Consider the following 18,951-nt stretch of genomic DNA (forward strand, 5'->3'; position numbering starts at 1 on the left):
GCTTTGAAATATGTATAAAACAACTGTTTTGGCAACATGTGACAGCATAAGTGTGTAGATCCAGATGGTAGATACAACACATTTTCACACTCTGTTCTAGTGCTATTAAAAGCTGGTTTGTGGGGTTTTTATGGTATTTTACTGAAATCTAATAAATCTTGAAGAGCCTATATTTGACATCTGACAAATGTACTGTATTAGCAGATGCACAATGTATATAATTGGATTACACCAGGGGGGTTATACGCCAGTGGTGAGAAGTGACATATCGCTCCAGCATTAGAGAGTTGAGAGAAAGTTATGTCAATGTTGTTCAATCATAGTCAAACAGTGTGGCAAATTTAATACAAATTCCCATTTTTCTCAGAATTCTAAATGCATGAAAATATGCAGCTGAGGGTTTGTGTGGAAAACTAGAAAAGATGAAATATGAAGTACCTCTTTTTATATAAAGAATTGACTGAAATGCTGCAATGGACATTACATTTGCAGTCCAGTCAGCAGTTGTTATGACATGGTGATGGCTAATCTCATGAATATTAATTAGGCCATGCTGACGTTGCTTGGTAACCTTTCTAGACTGCCCAGTCATGCAATTAATTAATATTCATGAGGCAAACCTTCACCATAGTATGCCTCATATCCTGTGCTTGAGTTCTGGCATTTGAGATTCAATCTCAGACCATACTTTTAAAATAATTTTATTTCAAATGGATGTGATTCTTTTGAACTTTCTATTCATCAGTCCTGGAAAACCGATAACATGGTTTCCACAAAAAAATATGAATCGTCACCATTGTTTTCAACAGTGATGATAAATGTTTCTTGAGCAGCAAATCAGCATATTAGAATGATTTCTGAAGGGTCATGTGACACTAAAGACTGGAATAATGATGCTGAAGATTCAGCTTTGATCACAGGAATAAATTACATTTGAAAATATATTCAAATAGACAACAGTTATTCAAAATTGTAATAACATTTCACAATATTACTGTTTATGCTGTATTTTTGAACAAATAAATGCAGCCTTGGTGAGAATAAGAGCTTAAAAAGCTTTCTGACTCCAAACTATTGACTGGTTATGTAAGTGCACTTGCATTAAACAATATGTATTGATTTGGAAACCGCATATAAAGCAGAGTATTTGATCTTCTCAAAAAGATGTCAAAACTATAATTTTGATCATTTAACATCTAGTTATTAGCAATAAGATGTTTAAACAATTAAGATTGGCAATAGCTCAATGCAAGATCCCAATTGAACCCAATTTGACATTTTTATTCATGAACTTTCATTAGCCTGCAATCTTAAGAGGAGCCATGGGTTTTCACAGCAATGCCAAAGCAGCACACTTTTTGGCTCCCCTAGAACCTTACTGTGGTGATACCATATGAATAACCTTTATCCACTACAACCTTTTGTGCAATGGGAAGGTTTAATATATGAAGCTTTGTTTTTAAGAATCAATTCAAGAGAAAATGTTGCTTTATCTTAGATGAGTGCAGATGTAGTACCGTATGTTTTGTAATTTTCCCATCTTGTAAAGACTGTGTGCAGTGTGTGCTGTCATTCATTTGTGACAAGCAGACACTGCAGACTCTGTCGCTGCAGGGGTTTTGTGGGTCAGTGGATATATGCACACATCAGACGCCTCTAGTTATTTTCTCTTTTTTTCTTTTTTAGTGCAGGGGCATAAAAAGCACCTTTACTTGTTTGAAAAATCAGGTGTTACAACTATAGGGAATTATAGTAGACAGCAGGAGTGCACTTTGGTTGAGTCGGCTGTAAGTCCAGCATTTTGGTTGCAGGATGGATGGATGAATTTAATGGGTTTGAAACGGCTTATATATACAGCACCAATCAAAAGTTTGTCAATAACATTTTAAAAGTTTTTGAAAAAATCTTGTATGCTAACCAAGGGTGCATTTAGTTGATTAAAAATACAGTAAAATTGTAATATTGTGAAATATTTTTACTATTTTCTATATAACAATGTAATTTGTTCCTGTGATGCTAAACCGATTTTTCAGCATCGTTGCTCCAGTGTCCAGTGTCACATGATCCTTCAGAAATCTTTCATATATGATGATTTGATGCTCAAGAAACATTTCTTACAATCATTTTTTTTTTTTTTTTTGGAAACCTGGACGTATTTTCAGATTTTTTTTGTTATTATTATTATTATTATTAGAAAGTTTAAAAGAACAGCATTAAGTATGGGATGTAAGTTATTAAGTATGAGTTATTCAAGCATAGTGTGGTCTGCAATGTGGCTCCTTAGGCTATTTCCCAGTTTCTGCCTATATTCAGCTCATTAACCCAATCAGTGATTAGGTAGATTTCATACCACATTATGAATCAGTCTTACACACACACACACACACACACACACCATTTTCCATATGCACAGAGCTATTGGAATATTCCCACATGATCATGTTTGCTGTTTATTACACACAATTTTCAGCAATTTAGCCAACTAATTCATTCTCATTCATGTTTTTACAATAGCAGACAAGAGGGTGAAGGATGAAATTAAAGGCCAGTAACCTCTTTAAATATATGACTGTTGTGATGTTTTATTTGTATATTGATTTATGCTAATGTCTTTAACTGTTCATATCTGTCTCCCCTCACTCCAAATTTGAGTGCTTGACCTCTTATTTTGGAGGACTTCAAATTACTGTATTATGGACATGCACAAGAATAAATCAATATTACAGATAATTTTCATAATTGAGTAATAAAAACGTTGGTACAGTGAGACATATATGACCAAGTTTGGAATATTATTGAAATATTCTTGTGCATGTAAAGTGGTCACTTATTTATTCCATTGGGGTTTTGTGAAAACAATGCATGTATATTGTTAGAGATGATATTACTACTTTGCATACCAGAGGCCACAATGCATTATTAAAGGTTTAAGAATATAACATTGCATGCTTTATGAAACTGTCTTTGTCTCTCAAGTGACCTGGACTTGATCTGGGAAACATCTATGAAGCCTGTGCTTTTAATCAACCTCCTGCGACATGATGTTTACAGTCACCGACAAGAACGCCAGAAAAGTCCAAATAAATAAATCCAGAATTTGTCAGCCGCTGCGAGCGAAAAGGGGGAACGTCTCTGCTTTCAGCTCCAAGCCAGTAATCTATGCAAACATTAGCATGCGAGTCATTAGCATCTGGTTAATGAAATGTTTGTGCGCTCTATCTCACGGGTCCACATTCTCCTGAGTGACAGAGCGAGTGAGGGACACAGCATGCAGGAAAGCCAAAGTAGATATAAATAACTTGAGATAAGATCTAATTATTTTCAACATATTTACAGCCAGCGACTCTAGACCCAAGTGTGATGGGGGTTGAACCAATTTTTAGGAAGAAATTACATCTCAAGATGCATTTATTTATTTTTCCTGATGGAAATGTCAAATATAAAAATGTTTTTTTGTTTGTTTGTTTTTTAAGTAGAAGCTATCATATGTTGGAGTAACATAAATCAATAATGCTGCGCTCTTAAAAATAAAGTATTTTTTTTTATGGGGATTTCTGGTTTCTTAAAGAAACTTTAACATTCATGGAACCTTCTCAAAGCACAAACGATACTTCGCACTCTTAGAAATAAAGCTTCCATAAGGCGGTTTTTGCAGTGATGCCATAGAAGAACCATTTGTTTGGTTCCTCAAAGAATCTTTCAGTGATCCGTTCATAAAATAAAAAATGTTTCCCCTTTAATGAAATTTTTAATAATCCAATAATCTAAAACGTTTTTCCACTATAAAGAACATTTTGTGCAATGGAAATGTTCCATGGATGTTAAAGTTTCTTCAGAAAACCATAGATGGCAATAAAGAACCTTAATTTTTAAGAGTATGGTTTAAGTAGAAAAAGACCTTCTGATCTTTAAAGAAAGAAATAATTATTTTAAGACATGTCCACTGAATTTTCTTTTGGGAACCCAAAATGGTTCTTCTATGGCATTGCTGTGAGACTCCCCTTTTGGAAAATTTCTATTTAAAAATCTATGCCCACAGGATTAAAAAACATTATAGTTTAGGCATAAGTATTATATTGTATAAATAATAATATTTTTTAAATATATAAATTATATTTACAATGTGTTGTTAATCATAATACATAAGTATTTATTGCAATAGAAGTATAGCTTATTGCAGTAGAAGTATGTTAAGTGGATATAATAATAATAGTAATAATAATAATAATGTAGTAGTGGTAGTAGTAGTTTAAAAACTATGATGATTTGTGGATAGTAATACAGTCATAATATTTTAGCTAAAGGCTGTGTAGCGTCTGGACCACTCCAACACACAATATATATTTTGTTAGCTAGATTTCACAAATACTTTGTAACACCCCAGGACGCCCCACTGTATAATGAGAATGCGTTTGCCCATTAGTACACTATAACAGAGTTTCAATTTCCCATTGTTTAATTTGACTATTAATGTTGCCATTGAGGTTTTAATACTATTAATACCTATACCAGTATTATTATTATTATTATTCTTGTTGTTGTTGTTGTTGTTATTATATATGTTATATGATATTATATAAATAATAATATTTTTTAAATATATAAATTATATTTACAATGTGTTGTTAATCATAATACATAAGTATTTATTGCAATAGAAGTATAGCTTATTGCAGTAGAAGTATGTTAAGTGGATATAATAATAATAGTAATAATAATAATAATGTAGTAGTGGTAGTAGTAGTTTAAAAACTATGATGATTTGTGGATAGTAATACAGTCATAATATTTTAGCTAAAGGCTGTGTAGCGTCTGGACCACTCCAACACACAATATATATTTTGTTAGCTTATATATATATATATATAGTAAAGAAAGAAACATACCTCCCTACTATATAGCGGGCAAAAATAGTGGTATGATTCACAGTATTCATAAAACAGTAATCAAAAAGTATCTCAGTGACGTACTACTTCCAGAAAGATCATAAAGTGTGCATCCAATGGACTATCCCATGAGGCCACAGGATAATATTTGTAAATGGCAGTGTAGTATGTCCATATTACATTACTACTTCACACATTCAAACAATATAGAACATAATATCTATTGTTGCAAAGTATGTACTTATTCAATAAGTATCTACTCAGAGAAGTATCTACAGCTGTCTACTTGTTTGGGACACAACCTCAGTGATTACAGTGATTTTTTTTGTGACAAATTTAATGAATATTTGGTATGATTGTACTTTAAATTGACATACTTGTATACTTGTATTGTAGCTTTTCTGTTAGTGGCCCATACATAGCTTATTAAAAAGTGACCTTTTTAACTTGCAAATCGTTCTATTCAGAAAAGACTTTCTGACTAAATGTAGCGATGCCTCTGATATACATATGTTATCTCAGTTAACATTTAAAGGGGTCATAGGATGCTACATGCACTTTTACAAGTTGTTTGAACATAAATGTGTGTTGGCAGTGTGTGTACACAACCACCCTATGATGATAAAAATTCACCCAGTCTTTTTTTTTTTATCTGGTTAAATGTTTTCCCCTTTCTCAAATCGAGCCGATCTCAGATGCCTGTCTGTGTGATGTCACACAGACAGGCCCCTCCCATGATAGTTTGATTGACAGTAGCATTTCAGCACAGCCTGGACTGATGTCTTACCTTAGTTCCGCCCTGAGTGAGCTGTCATCAGTCCACCATTGTTTCACCACTGGAGCAGATGTAGACAAGAATGACTCCTAAGCGATTGAGGTGTTCTGTTGTTGGATGCAATAATGAACATAGCAGTCATCATTTACTCCCGACATCTGAACCGCTGAACTCGCAGTGGATTACATTGTTTCTGAAGGGAATGCACCCCCCCAATCTACATAAATGCGTCTGTTTGTGCGAATCATTCATGATCCAGCCTCATCTACAGAAGAAGTGAGTATAATGTTTTGTAATGAATCTTTGCAAATCGCCTTTCCTAATAATGTGCTAATTAGCAAGTTTCACGATGAATGCAGCTAAAGTAAACCGTCTCTCTGAGAGCAGCTCGGAAGAGAGGGGCGGGGTCAGCAGAGCTCATTAACATTTAAAGGAAAATGCTACTAAAACGGCTTGATCTGAAAAGAGCTGTTTTTGACAGGGTAAAAATTACACTAACATTGAGAAATTTTAACTAAACTATGTTACAGACTTTTCATTAAGACCCCAAATAATCATATCAACTTGTGGAAAATTGGCATCCTATGACCCCTTTAATATTAAGATTTGCCGTTCTACATAACGTAATTAGTTGACACTTGCAGTAGTGCTACAACTGCCAGATTAGCACGAGTTTCCCTCTATCGCTTCATGATGTGGTTCTCCACGCTCAGATGAGTTTATAATCCTGACAAGTCCTAATGAACCTGTGCTAAATATTTAAACATTCAAAGGTGAGCCATCACTCTGACTTTGTCGTTATCAATGCTTGCAAAAATGATCAAGATCAAGACATTTATTTTTATTTACTTTTTTATTAAAGCGCAGTATTTACGTGAAGAGGATCAAAAGGGTTAGGTAGACACAAGAAGGGAGCTCACCGGGAAAACGGGACAGTATGAACGGGTTTATTTGCACAATGCATTATGGGTCTTGGAGAAGGTTAATAGGATTTTGTTCACATCAATAGCGCTGATGGCACACCATGTGAGCCGCTGCCCCCACATCAAACTCACGACACAAAAGTGGTGAAATGCATGGCGGGCTTCAGCACTTCTGACTGTCTTGCTGCACAACAGGGCCGCGGCGCCTGAGCAGTCATAATGACCAGTGGATGGCCAGTAAGATGTTTCTGGATTGGGAGTGTACTCTTTCATAAATATAATGGTGTGTGCTGTTAAAATCTGAAAGAATTCACAGTAGTTTTAAGCTTGAGTCATCACGACATTACATTTCGAAAACTGCCTCTTTAATCCTGTTTGTTTTGCATGTCTGCCTGATGCGGCTTCATATTAATTCAAAGCAGAAGCTGTTTTCACATATCATACACTAACTGAATTATAAATTATAGTGTATTTGCTCTGTAGAATATGAGTGCTAATATTCAATTTCTCCCTTTCATGTTCATCCCAGTTGCAGTGATGACGATGTGACTGTGAATTATTCATATAGTGTGTTTGTGTGTGTGTGTGTGTGTGTGTATGTGTGTGTGTGTGTATGACATAATGTGACATTTCATTATTATGTAAATTATTCATAATTTTTATTATAAATTAATGTTTTCTGGTTTTATTGGTGGTATTTCTATTAAATCCTCATTGCAAGATATTACTATATACTAAATAAATATTGATTTAAAAAAACATACTTTTTATTTGTATCTTGTTGTGCTACTTTTAAAAGGTGGCTTGACTGTTGAACTATTTGAAACTGTAGCTTGTTAGTCGCACGATATAGACATGTCTTGCGAATGGCTATAGACTACACAATAGAACAAGAGCCAAGAAGCAAGCGACGAGACCGCTGTTGTTTTATTGGAAATGTTCTTCCCATTTTATGGATTATTTCTGGCTCCGCATTGGAAAATAAATCCTCTTTTAGGGCTTGTCTTTGTCAGGGGCCAGTGGAGGTCTTGCTCGGATAGACATAAATATGGTATCCCACAAGGCTCCGTAAAGGTTGCTGAATTATCTTTATGAGGAGAACCATCAATGGCTTTGATGGCTTCTCGCTGGGACTCTAAGTACCCGTCTATTGGACGACACAAGTTCTCACGCGTCACCCACACACACACTAGTAAGAAATGGGGGATGGATGGAATGGATGATCAAGTCGCTCCAGAGTAGTCTCCCCGAACCAGCATGTGGGTGTTTTGTTCTCCCTCGCCCTCCTACAGTATTTATGGGAGCCCTGTGTCTTTCTGGCACTTTAATTGGGAATGAGAGTGGACGGTAGATGAGAAGTGGGCCTAAAGCATGTGATTGCTGTCATGCCAGAGAAATGCAGCAGCCAGAAAAAGAGGGAGAGATAGAAGGAGAGAGAGCTAGAGAAACGAGAGAAGCATCAAAGCTCTGGGAACGAGGCCAGGACACTGCTGAGTCTGACACTTCCTCAACCGATGGACTCTTCGCAGTCAGCGCTGTTTTGTTGCCTTGTCACGTAAAATGCAACGCTATGAGGGCGGAATCTCATTCTCGTTTTTGATTGATTTATTGTTTTCTCCTCACCCACTCTTGCTTGCTCGCCTTTCTGTTGCACATGATTCTTTTCTTGCATTATTCCCCACAAAAACAACCCTGCACCATAAGAGGAAGACATGTTGATCTGTCTGTGCTACCACTCCTCTCTCCACCCCGAATCTATCACATGTTTACTTGTAGAAGATGAATGTGGTGATGAAAGCAGACGTCTTTGATGTAAAATTGGCCGACCCCCTCCTCCCATGCACCGGGGGTGTAACTGCTGCCATCTCTGCCGTCTGACGCCGGTGGCTCCGCTCTGATCTAAAGCCACAAGAGTTGCACGTCTGCTTTTTTATTTTATTTTAACCGAATCGTGTTGCACTGGTAGGCCCACCTTTCAAGTAGAGGTTTGACTCTCGACTGATTTGTGTTCTGACTTGATCTAAGCTAAACAAAATAAAAAAACATGCATCAGTCGTGCATGTTGAAAGCCGGGACATCAGCTCTTATTATCAGGTCACGGTTATAATGTAAGCCTTTGAATTAAACCCACACAAGCATATCGGTTTTGGAACATCAGGATGTGGTCATTAATATAAAGAGGGTTATTATGGCACTTTGTATCCAACACATCGATTCATTCTAATAGCCTACATTCGCATTGATTTTGTTCTAATACATCATTAGCTATCATGCTGAAAGCATTATCCGTTAGGTATGAGTTCATTTGATGTTCGTAACTGACCCTTGTGCTTGCTTGTTTGTGTTGTGTGTTAATGGTCAGACTGACTGAAATAGCTCATATTATACTGCACAGTAGCTCACTGGTAGAGCATGATGCTAGCCACTGCAAGGTTGTGAGTTCGATTCCCATTTATGCAATTGGCAAATGCTCAAATCCATTGCATTAAATGTATAGATTTTATCAGCTCATGCATTCCCTGGGAATCAAACCCAGGACCCACTAGAGGGAACATGCACAAATCTTGAAATTAACTCTTTATATGCACATTTATGTGGTGCTAAAAGCTTAAAATAGCCTTTAGAAAAAGTACTAGTAAGTAGAAAAGCATGCTATTTTGATATGGTATTATTTGTTTACCGTTTTCATATGTTTGCCACTTTACCATAGTTGTAAGGTGTTTGAAATAATACCATGGTATTATCATCATGGACCACATCCAAACCTCCATTGAAATGCCATGGCATTTTTTCATAAGGAAAAAATCGTCTCCACTTACATATGATTCACTCTGAAAATGTGTCCACTTCCTCACAGTTATTCTGAAAAAAAACACACACACAGTAACAGCCCTTACCTTTCCAACATACTGCTTTCCAGTCCCCGTCCACTCCTCTAAGAGAAAGAAACTATTCCACATCCATCCTCGTTTAGTGCGTTGTAGAGTCCGTCCATCCCGATCTGACATGCTAATTCCAGGCACCGGCCGGATCAGTGCATCGCTCCAGCCCAGCAAGCAGAACAACAGGAGGAAAGTAAGTTGATTGATTATCATTGTATCCGATCACTCCTGGAAAGTCCTTGATAAGGAATCAATTAAGAAACAGAGCTCTACGTTGAAGATACTGCTGAATGGTGGGAGCGACGAAATGGGGCATCTTATCCTTAATTCTGTCTTCTTGAGGCCTGTGACGGATAGAAAAAGATCATTAAGAAACCATTTCAACGCAATATCAACACAAAGCTAAGTGTTTGCTAAATTACCTTTGGGTCAAGTGCCACAGTCTACAAAGGCACTCTGTAAATTTATGTTAGCTGACTAAAATTGTGTTGGCTAACTAGTAAACAAATCGTTAATATTGACTGATCACAAAGGATTAAGTGACTCAAATTTTAGCACACAGCAGTCTCTCGGTGGTCTCTAATTGATGAACTTCATGAGCCCGAATGTCTCTAAACATTTACTTTCCTCACTCTGCATAGATTTGCGGTTAACCCCCAAAATGCGGCAATAGCCAAAAATCGATAGCAAACGCAAAACGCTGAGGACCGCCACTTCTATAACACAAACTAGCATAAAAGAAGCAAAGGCTCACTGAAGCGGTCTCTCCTCCAGGACTAGTTCTGATAGGTAATTTGGAGGATGTATGCATAATTTATTGGCTTTTGGAAGTTAATCCTAATAAATCTTTCTTCCCTCATTTGACGAAAGCCCATTTTCCAGGAGTCTGCAGGAAAAGGCCAAGGAGCCAGGTTAGCCTGACAGGCATTCATTACGGCAAACGTCTCCAGGGGTCTCGTGAGCAAACGAGGAGCAGATTCATAATGTTGTGGCGTTTTTGTTTAACGATCTGAATCGAAGAAAAGAAAAGAAGGGGAGGCTTGGGAAAGGGGGTGGGGTGGGGTGGGGGAAAGAAATAAAACACACACGGTGTCAGCAAGGCCAAACAGGCTTGTCTGCGAACAAAGTGAATCCTTTCTTTGTCTAAGAGCAAATTAGGGCTTTGGTTCTATTTGATGTGACTGAAGTTATGCATGTAAATGAACACTGTCTTGTGAATACGAATCAAATCATTTACTTAATGAGATATGGATGAAATTAGGAATTATTCACTAGGCAGCGTTTGAAAGTGTGCAGACTACTGTAATTTGTGGAATAGCTGGCTTCGCTAATGTGAGTAATGAATTTTGTCAGCCCCAGCAGAGGAGGCCTTTTGTGGCCCAATCTTCCATTCAGACATATGCTTCAATGCAGCCCAGGGTTAGCTGGTAGGGCACAACTTTGACATTCAGAAGGTCCTTATGAATTAATCATGATTTTTATTTTCACGAGACCAAGCTGAGTCTTTCACATCCGGTATGAATCACGCATTGGCACGAACTGAGATGGTCTGTGTCTATGCGTGGAAAGTGCTGCCCACATTTGATTTTAGAGTGAGGGTCCTACTGATCGTTCAGGGGCATGTAATCAGCAGCTGGCATCAAAAAACCTGCACAAGTCTCTGGCGTGACCTTGACTGACAGATCCAGATAAATCTCCATCTGTCAGTGTCATGGTCCACGATCGACTTGATTGATTTAACGGTTTCTATGACACGTTTTCAATCCGTGGTCTTAGCTCAAGGGCGAGCGCGGACAAAAGAGTAATAAAAATGAGTTCTGATTCATGCATGTTTATTGCACGCTCTTTCAAAGCCTGATGAAGCAGGTCCTACCCTCTCAGAGTTTGCTCTTTCATAGCACTGATGGATTTAATGGAGTTCTCAGTGATGTGTCATTTAACTATCAGTTTTATCTTAGACGTTTCTCCTAAAATTGCTTAGGAGAAATAAAAAAAGCCACAAATTGCTCACACTGAGTAAGTGTATAGAGCTATAAAATGAATGTGGATAGCAGCACAGATAATGTAGCCTATTGCAGACTTAACCTTTTTCTCAGAAGAAAATAAAATCTGAGAAGCATGAGATGGTTATCATTTTATATGTTTATTATTTATATATTTATTTTCCTGGAGTCTTCTGAAATGAATTAATCAATGAATGCCGTTTAAGGTTGCTCTTTTTTAGCTCAGGAGATTTAATAGAATTCTTAGTTTCCTTCAAGTATCATTTATTTGTCTTGTATGGTGCCCGTAGGATCCCGCAGAAGAAATAAATATCCACAACTGTTCAAATGCAGTACAATATACGAGTAGGAGAGAAAGGGAGAGGAAAAAAATGTATGTGGAATGCAGCACAGATAATTTTGACTATTGTGGAATTTTCTCATTAAAAAATAAATACATTCTTAGAAGAGACATATTTATGTATGTATGTATTTCCAAAGTTTCCAAAAGTCTGCTAAAATTAATTGTGGCTCAAATCCACAATCCAGTCCTCCAATCCAGTTTCTCAGTTATGCTTCAGATGATTCTCCTTAAATCCCTTAGAAGAAATTAGTAGCCACTAAATAGACAATTATTGAATTCAAAAGGTGAGCTATACAATAAAATGTAGATAGCATAGCCATCATAGCTTTTCAAAAGCATAACTTTTGGAAGAATGTGATTAAGTATTTATTTATTTATTTAACAAACTTTGGTATATTGGCAAATCTGAACTCAGTTTGAGATATTTTTGAGATCTCTTCTAAACATAAAAAATGTTTATGTATGCTGTATACGAAATTATGTTCCACTGATGTTCAAATGTTGCTGTTTTAATGGCGTTCTCAAGTTATGTCTCGGTACACATTTTCTTTTTTAACATGCAGTAAGAGAATACAGCTTCAAATGTGGACAGCATAGCTCAGATACTTTGATTTTGGAAGAATTTGATTATACTTTTTATTGCAGACTTTGGTATTCGTTGCAATTACAACATGAGATTACCAAAAAAATTAAAAATAAATCTGAGAATCAAGAGATTTAAAATATTGTCCATGCATGCTGTATATTTATTGCACATGCTGAAGTCACAAACAATTTGTGGTTCCCATTGTTCATAAGCGTTGTTCAAGAATTGGCGTTCTCCTCCTCAGGGTGCTTTTGTTTTCATTAGGCATGGCGAGTTGAGTTATCAAATCACACACTGTACAAGATTTTTGCAAGTTTACACAACATAATAAAGGAGAGAGAGAGGCGCTGCAAATATCCAGCTCAGTCGGGAAGATGTTAACACTACAGCGGTGAGAGGATGTAGCTTGTGAAAAGGCCCAGACAGGAGATTGTGTGTTTGTATGATGACTACAGGATTCACAGGGTGCCAGAAACCCATATATATATTTTAAATCCTGTTATCGTGCACTCTTAGCCTTTCCACTGCAATGTCAAGAACGTTCTGGCAAGAAAAAAACGAAATTGTGTGCACCAATTTATGCGTGGCGATCCTCATGATTGCATTTTCTAATTATCATTCAAGGCTGTCCTTGAGGTTTAATAGCATTCTGGATATTAATCTTTGCTACAGCATGCCTGTTAAACGTTAGGCCAGCGAATCTTTTTTATTATTATTTCGCCTGTTACCATACAACAAAGACAAGCTATCTTGCCAGATGTTTAGGACTGTCACTTAATTATCTCACTTTGATTCGTGCATTAAAAACTTGTTTATGTGCGGCAGTAAGGGAGGATCCGCAATACTATAGGGGGAGGAACGGAGGAAGCGCAAGGGAGTCGAGCGAGGAGGAAGAATCTTCTCACTTGTCCTATTAAGAGCGTCTAATTAGTGTGTATATGTGAATTTGGGCGTATGAAGACATGCTAGTCAAGGCATAATGAGGAAATGCTATATAATTATAAATTAATTGGTGGAGAGGACGGCGAGTTGTCCTTCCGGAAAACTCCACCCGTTGATCGGTGTGAGACACTGAAAATATTTTGTGAGCGGTATTTTGCAAACGGGTGACAAAGTTCAAGTTTTGTAATTTGCAGACTTGATTGACAGTGATATACAGCCCAAGTCTGCAGGATCAGACCACTAGCGTGAGCACAGACCCGCCAAAGTCTTTCTATGTAATTGCCGTAGTCCTGTCTGCAAGGTAGTGCTATATTTCTCCCGAGGTTTATAAAAGCAGTCTGGGGCAGTGTTGTCTTTGGGGAGTACATCTGCCAGAGTTCAACACAGCTTCGTTCACTCATGCTATCTGCCTCCAAACACCCCCTCTCTTTCTCTCTCAGTATATTCCCCCTAAGACCATATCAGACACGGATCATTTAGGGAAACTGGGTTATTTCTGTCCACACCTGACTGTGCTCTGATGGATGTCTGGAGCCATATGTGGGATACGGAGGCTTGTGTCTGTGCATTTGTCATGCTTATTATTGCTGGGGGAAGTTTTTCGGAGCTTCTCGTTTTCGTGACCTTGACATCTCAAGCATTAAAGGATGGAGACTTCATTTGGGTTATAAGTTTGACGGGAGAACTTCACTTCTGGAAACAGGATGGACAAATTGCTTAATAATATATATATATAGACTGCATACGCTCTGAAATATTGCCCAAGACCTGTCTGATTTCTGACAATCGAAGCACCCTTTATCAAGGTCAGATAAAGATGGACGTGGAGTTTGTTTTTTGTAATATTTACAATAGCAGAGCCCTTCCTTCACTTTAAAAATAAGGCTGGGGCTTGTAGAATCAGGATTGTGTGGTTTAAAATGTTTGTTTGTGAAAGATCAACCATGGTGAAGACTGGGCTTCATTGCTGCTTAGTATTGAATTTTGAGCCACTTGGTGGAGCTAACTCTCTCTCAGATAACACTGAAGTTCTCTATCTGTGTCTTGCTCTGTTTCCCTGTGTATATCATGTGTCTTCAGCCTAAAATTCTGAAAATAAATGCAAACAGATTTGCACATTATCTAGGAATTGGAGTCTGATTGGCAGTTTACCTTTATTTTCAGGCTAATGTAATGTTATGTTCATTGCAGGACAAAACAGAAACATACTTTTGTATTTTATTTTATTTATTTTATTATATATATATATCATATTTGTGTGTGTGTGTGTCAGAATTAAAGCTTGATTAATTCCCAAATTAAAGTTTTATTGCTCTTTCATAGCTCAGGAGATTCTCTGTTTTATGTATCAACTTTGACATCCGGGCAAAGTATAGAGCTATACAATTTTCATTACTATAACAGCTCAGAATTTCATATTAATATTGAAATTTGACCTTGGAATCTCGCAAATCTGAGCAAAGTTTGAGACATTGTTGAGATTTCTTCCAAAGGAGTCTATTATGATGTTTTTCTCAATTGGGAAAAATCTGAAAAGCAGGAGACTTTAGGAAAGGTCTCCTTTTGCATTTATTTTAAGAAAATATTGAGATTTCATGTGATTTATTCTTTCATATAGATTATGTTTCCAGAAGAATAATTCGTATAAAATAGATAAAAAGAGTTACATAAGCCTGTAAATGTCTCTATAGACATTCTGTGCGCTGTCAGTGACAGATCTCCTATTCACAGGCTTTTGTGTGTTTCCAAGTGAATCGTTTTGCATCGAAACAGATGCTATTAGTGTGGCTAATTTAGAAAGCAGAAATGCAACGAGCACTTTAGAGGTTAATTTGTGTTGGACACTAATGACCACTCACTAATGACTTCCAATACAGAGATCCAGTTGATCGGCTGTATTTAGAAACAGCATATCCTAGTGTTTATGTGTGCATGCATGTGTATGTGTGTGTGTGTGAAAGAAACACTTCATGGTCTATACTCAATTGTTTTCTGCTGTGTTTTCGGCACACTTCTATATCTCCTTAGCATAATCTCCACTCTTGCCTTCCCTCTCAGTTTTCTCTGTAAGACTGAACATTGTCCTGAAGCTTACTGTGCAAGAGAGAGAGAGAAAGAGATGTCTGACTGCTTTCTCTCTTTTATTCTAGTCCCTTTGTCTTAAATGCTTTTTGATTTCTACTTGTCTTTTTACCTGCATTATGTCTCCTTTTTTGGTCTGTCTGTGTATTATTTTCCTTTCACATGCATTTCTCCCTCTCTCTTTCTCTTTTTGAGTGTCAGGGAGATTGTGGCAGCGGGATTGAGCCCATGATTGGCTGCCACTCAGTTGTCGCCGATGAAAGACAGCGGGAAAAAAAGAAGGGTAGAGAGAGAAGAGGCTTTACTCCTCTGGAGCTGCGGTTTTAACTTGGCTTGCCACAGATTGTAGGGGGTGGGTAGAGAGATACACTGCCAATGTCCGAGAGAGGTGGAAAGTGAGAAAGCGAGAGGGAAGAGGTCAAGGAGATGAGGGCCACGGGCGTTAGAACCGCAAGCAATAGATGGCGGTAGCGATCCACAGCTAATGGATGTCGCGTGATAGATGGACTCATCGATGCAAACTGTCCAAAGCGATCCGAGCTTGATCTAATCAGGGTTCAATGACAGTGGAATGAAGGAGAAAGAGACCATAATAAGTAAATCAACACCAGGAGAGAGGCAAAAGTGAGGTAGGAGCTGGGGGCGGGGTGGACCATGTCCAGGCACTCAGTGGGAACGTCATTACCTGCTCTCTCCTGCGATTCATATCAGTCCATCACCTCACATAAACCGAACCGATGGAGAAAAGCTGGATTTTTTAATGCTGCAAAGACCAAGCAGAGCATATATATTACCAGAGCATCGGACAGTTAGGAAGAGTTAAAAATCGATACAGATCAACATATCGAACTGGACCAAAGTTTTAGACCCTCCTTGTTTGTCTGTTTTTTAATTTTTAGTGAATTATGAATAAATATGATATAAAAGCCTCATTTGTTATCAAGTATCTATCTATCTATCTATCTATCTATCTATCTATCTATCTATCTATCTATCTATCTATCTATCTATCTATCTATCTATCTATCTATCCATGTACACATTAAATTGATAAAAAAATGACAAATTATTACAAATCGCTGTTCCTGTGAACTTTCTATTCAACTACAAAAATATTAAGCAGCCTAACAGTTTTCAACATTGATAATAATAGGAAATGTTTCTTGAGCAGCAAATCAGTATATTAGAATGATTTCTGAAGGATCATATGACACCGAAGACTGGAGTAATGATGTTAAAAAAAATTGCTTTGCATCACAGGAATAAATCATATTTTAAAATATATTATTATAGAAAACAGATATTTTAAGTTCTAATAATATTTCAAAATATTGCGGTTTTTAACACATTTTTTTATCAAATAAATGCAACATTGTGAGCATATGAGACTGATTGAAAATACTTAAAACACAATATAAATGATATATAAAACATTCAAACATGATTGGCTGTGGTTGACATGTCGTGCAGCAATGCCACACTCAGTTAAGACTGACAAATAACTCGTTGCTGGAAGCCTGGCTAGTACACCGTGTTACAACACTTTTACAAAAGGCACAAAAGCAGGTTTTACATTTGTCTTAAAAAAATAAATGTCATGGAGGTTGGTCTCAGAGTAGTGATGGGCTCAATTAACACAGTCTGTGTGCTGTAACACACTGCTTTGTTGTAGTGCCAAGTTCTCATCTTCTGTAATTTACACAGAATGTGTGTATGCACTTCTGTTGTTTATGAACATACACAATCACTGCGATAAAAGGGAAAGACAAACCTTTTGGAAATGTTTTACAGAGATACTGTGAACACAAGGTTTATTTTCAGCCTGTGGGGAATGATGGGAGACCTGTACAGTTTCAGAGATACTTGTGCCAAAAAAATAAAAAATAAATAAATAAACTCTTGGTTTTTATATCCAATTCTATTTTAAGGAACCGTTCATTCAAAAATTATACATAAAAAAATAAAAACTACTTCTCAGGCCACTCAAGATGTAGATGAGTTTGTTTCTTAATTCGAACCCTTTTGGTGAAATGTACTACAGCACTTGCTCACCAATGGATCCTCTGCAGTGAATGGGTGCCGTCAGAAGTCCATGTTTTGTGAAGCAAAAAGCTGTGTAATTGTAAGAAATAAATCCATCAAGGAATTTTTAATTAAGTCCCCTAGTAAAAATAATAATATAAAAGTCCATCCCCTGTTGTTCCCTCACATCAAAATCCACCAACATATTTACTTAGAACAGTTTTTTTGCTTGTAAACAGTGTGCATATTTCTCTCCTGATTCAGACAATATTTTCACAGGAGAAAGCAGTATTAGACATAAATGGTATTGCAATGTAGCAGTTTGTCTACCTTGCAGGTCTGGGGCTCCAAGCTATTGCATGACAAAAACATAGCTAGATTAACCTCAAAACTATTATATATCTGAAATTAGACATTTCTTGTACCATCTCCTTTTATGCAGTGGAATACATTACCACATGAGGCACTACTGCTGTATGATGCTGTTTGACTGTCATTTAGCATCACGCATATGATCCAGATCTCAGAGCTTTAACAGACTCTCTTTTCCCTCTTCCAGTTCAGGACTGGAGACAAGTTCAGTCACGGTGTTTGATGTCTCCAGTTGGGGGCAGTATTGGGCCAAAGTTATTTTTGAAAAAGCTCCACATTCATTCTCTCTGACTAATAACACATTATTAGGCCTTATCAACAATAAATAAAATAAACAGTTAAAAACAGAGGTACCATGTGGCCAGCGCAGTTATACAGATGTGCATGAGGAATCGAGACCACAGAAATTTCATGACCGTGACTGATGATGTAGGGGAACGCTAATGCAGAGTTCACATACAAATATAAACAGTTTCACAAAGAGATACTTACTCTTATTACTATTTTTTTCCAATCACATTGTCTCTACCTTTCTGCTGGACACTGCAGGGGAACCATTAACTCCCCCCCCCACATAAACGCACATATATTTTCCTAAACAAACAGAAATGTCAGAGTTGGTTTGAGTCATCAGGCTGGTAAACACTGCAGACTGGATCCCGCAGTGCTTTCAGCTGTTTTATATGCCCTTATTTATTTATTTATGATTTTTTATTTTTTTCTGAAGTGGCCAACCGCAGATGAGCATTATTGAGATTCATTCTCTCTGACTAATAACACATTATTAGGCCTTATCAACAATAAATAAAATAAACAGTTAAAAACAGAGGTACCATGTGGCCAGCGCAGTTATACAGATGTGCATGAGGAATCGAGACCACAGGAATTTCATGACCGTGACTGATGATGTAGGGGAACGCTAATGCAGAGTTCACATACAAATATAAACAGTTTCACAAAGAGATACTTACTCTTATTACTATTTTTTTCCAATTACATTGTCTCTACCTTTCTGCTGGACACTGCAGGGGAACCATTAACTCCCCCCCCCCACATAAACGCACATATATTTTCCTAAACAAACAGAAATGTCAGAGTTGGTTTGAGTCATCAGGCTGGTAAACACTGCAGACTG

At 37.2% G+C, this 18,951-nt stretch overlaps 1 protein-coding gene across 1 annotated transcript in view; it reads right to left on the reverse strand.

Annotated features, from left to right (window-relative positions):
* The window catches only part of LOC107582207 (cadherin-10-like), a 41,831-nt gene extending 32,033 nt beyond the window's left edge, over positions 1 to 9,798 (reverse strand). Inside the window, exon 1 of the mRNA XM_016267957.1 lies at positions 9,482 to 9,798. Coding sequence (XP_016123443.1) covers positions 9,482 to 9,679 — 198 coding nt within the window. The 5' untranslated portion in view covers positions 9,680 to 9,798. The remainder of the gene's footprint in view (positions 1 to 9,481) is intronic.
* Between the last annotated feature and the right edge of the window lie 9,153 nt (positions 9,799 to 18,951).

This window comes from Sinocyclocheilus grahami, unplaced genomic scaffold, assembly GCF_001515645.1.
Source record: "Sinocyclocheilus grahami isolate Dianchi unplaced genomic scaffold, SAMN03320097.WGS_v1.1 scaffold41.1, whole genome shotgun sequence".
Classification (NCBI taxonomy): domain Eukaryota; kingdom Metazoa; phylum Chordata; class Actinopteri; order Cypriniformes; family Cyprinidae; genus Sinocyclocheilus; species Sinocyclocheilus grahami.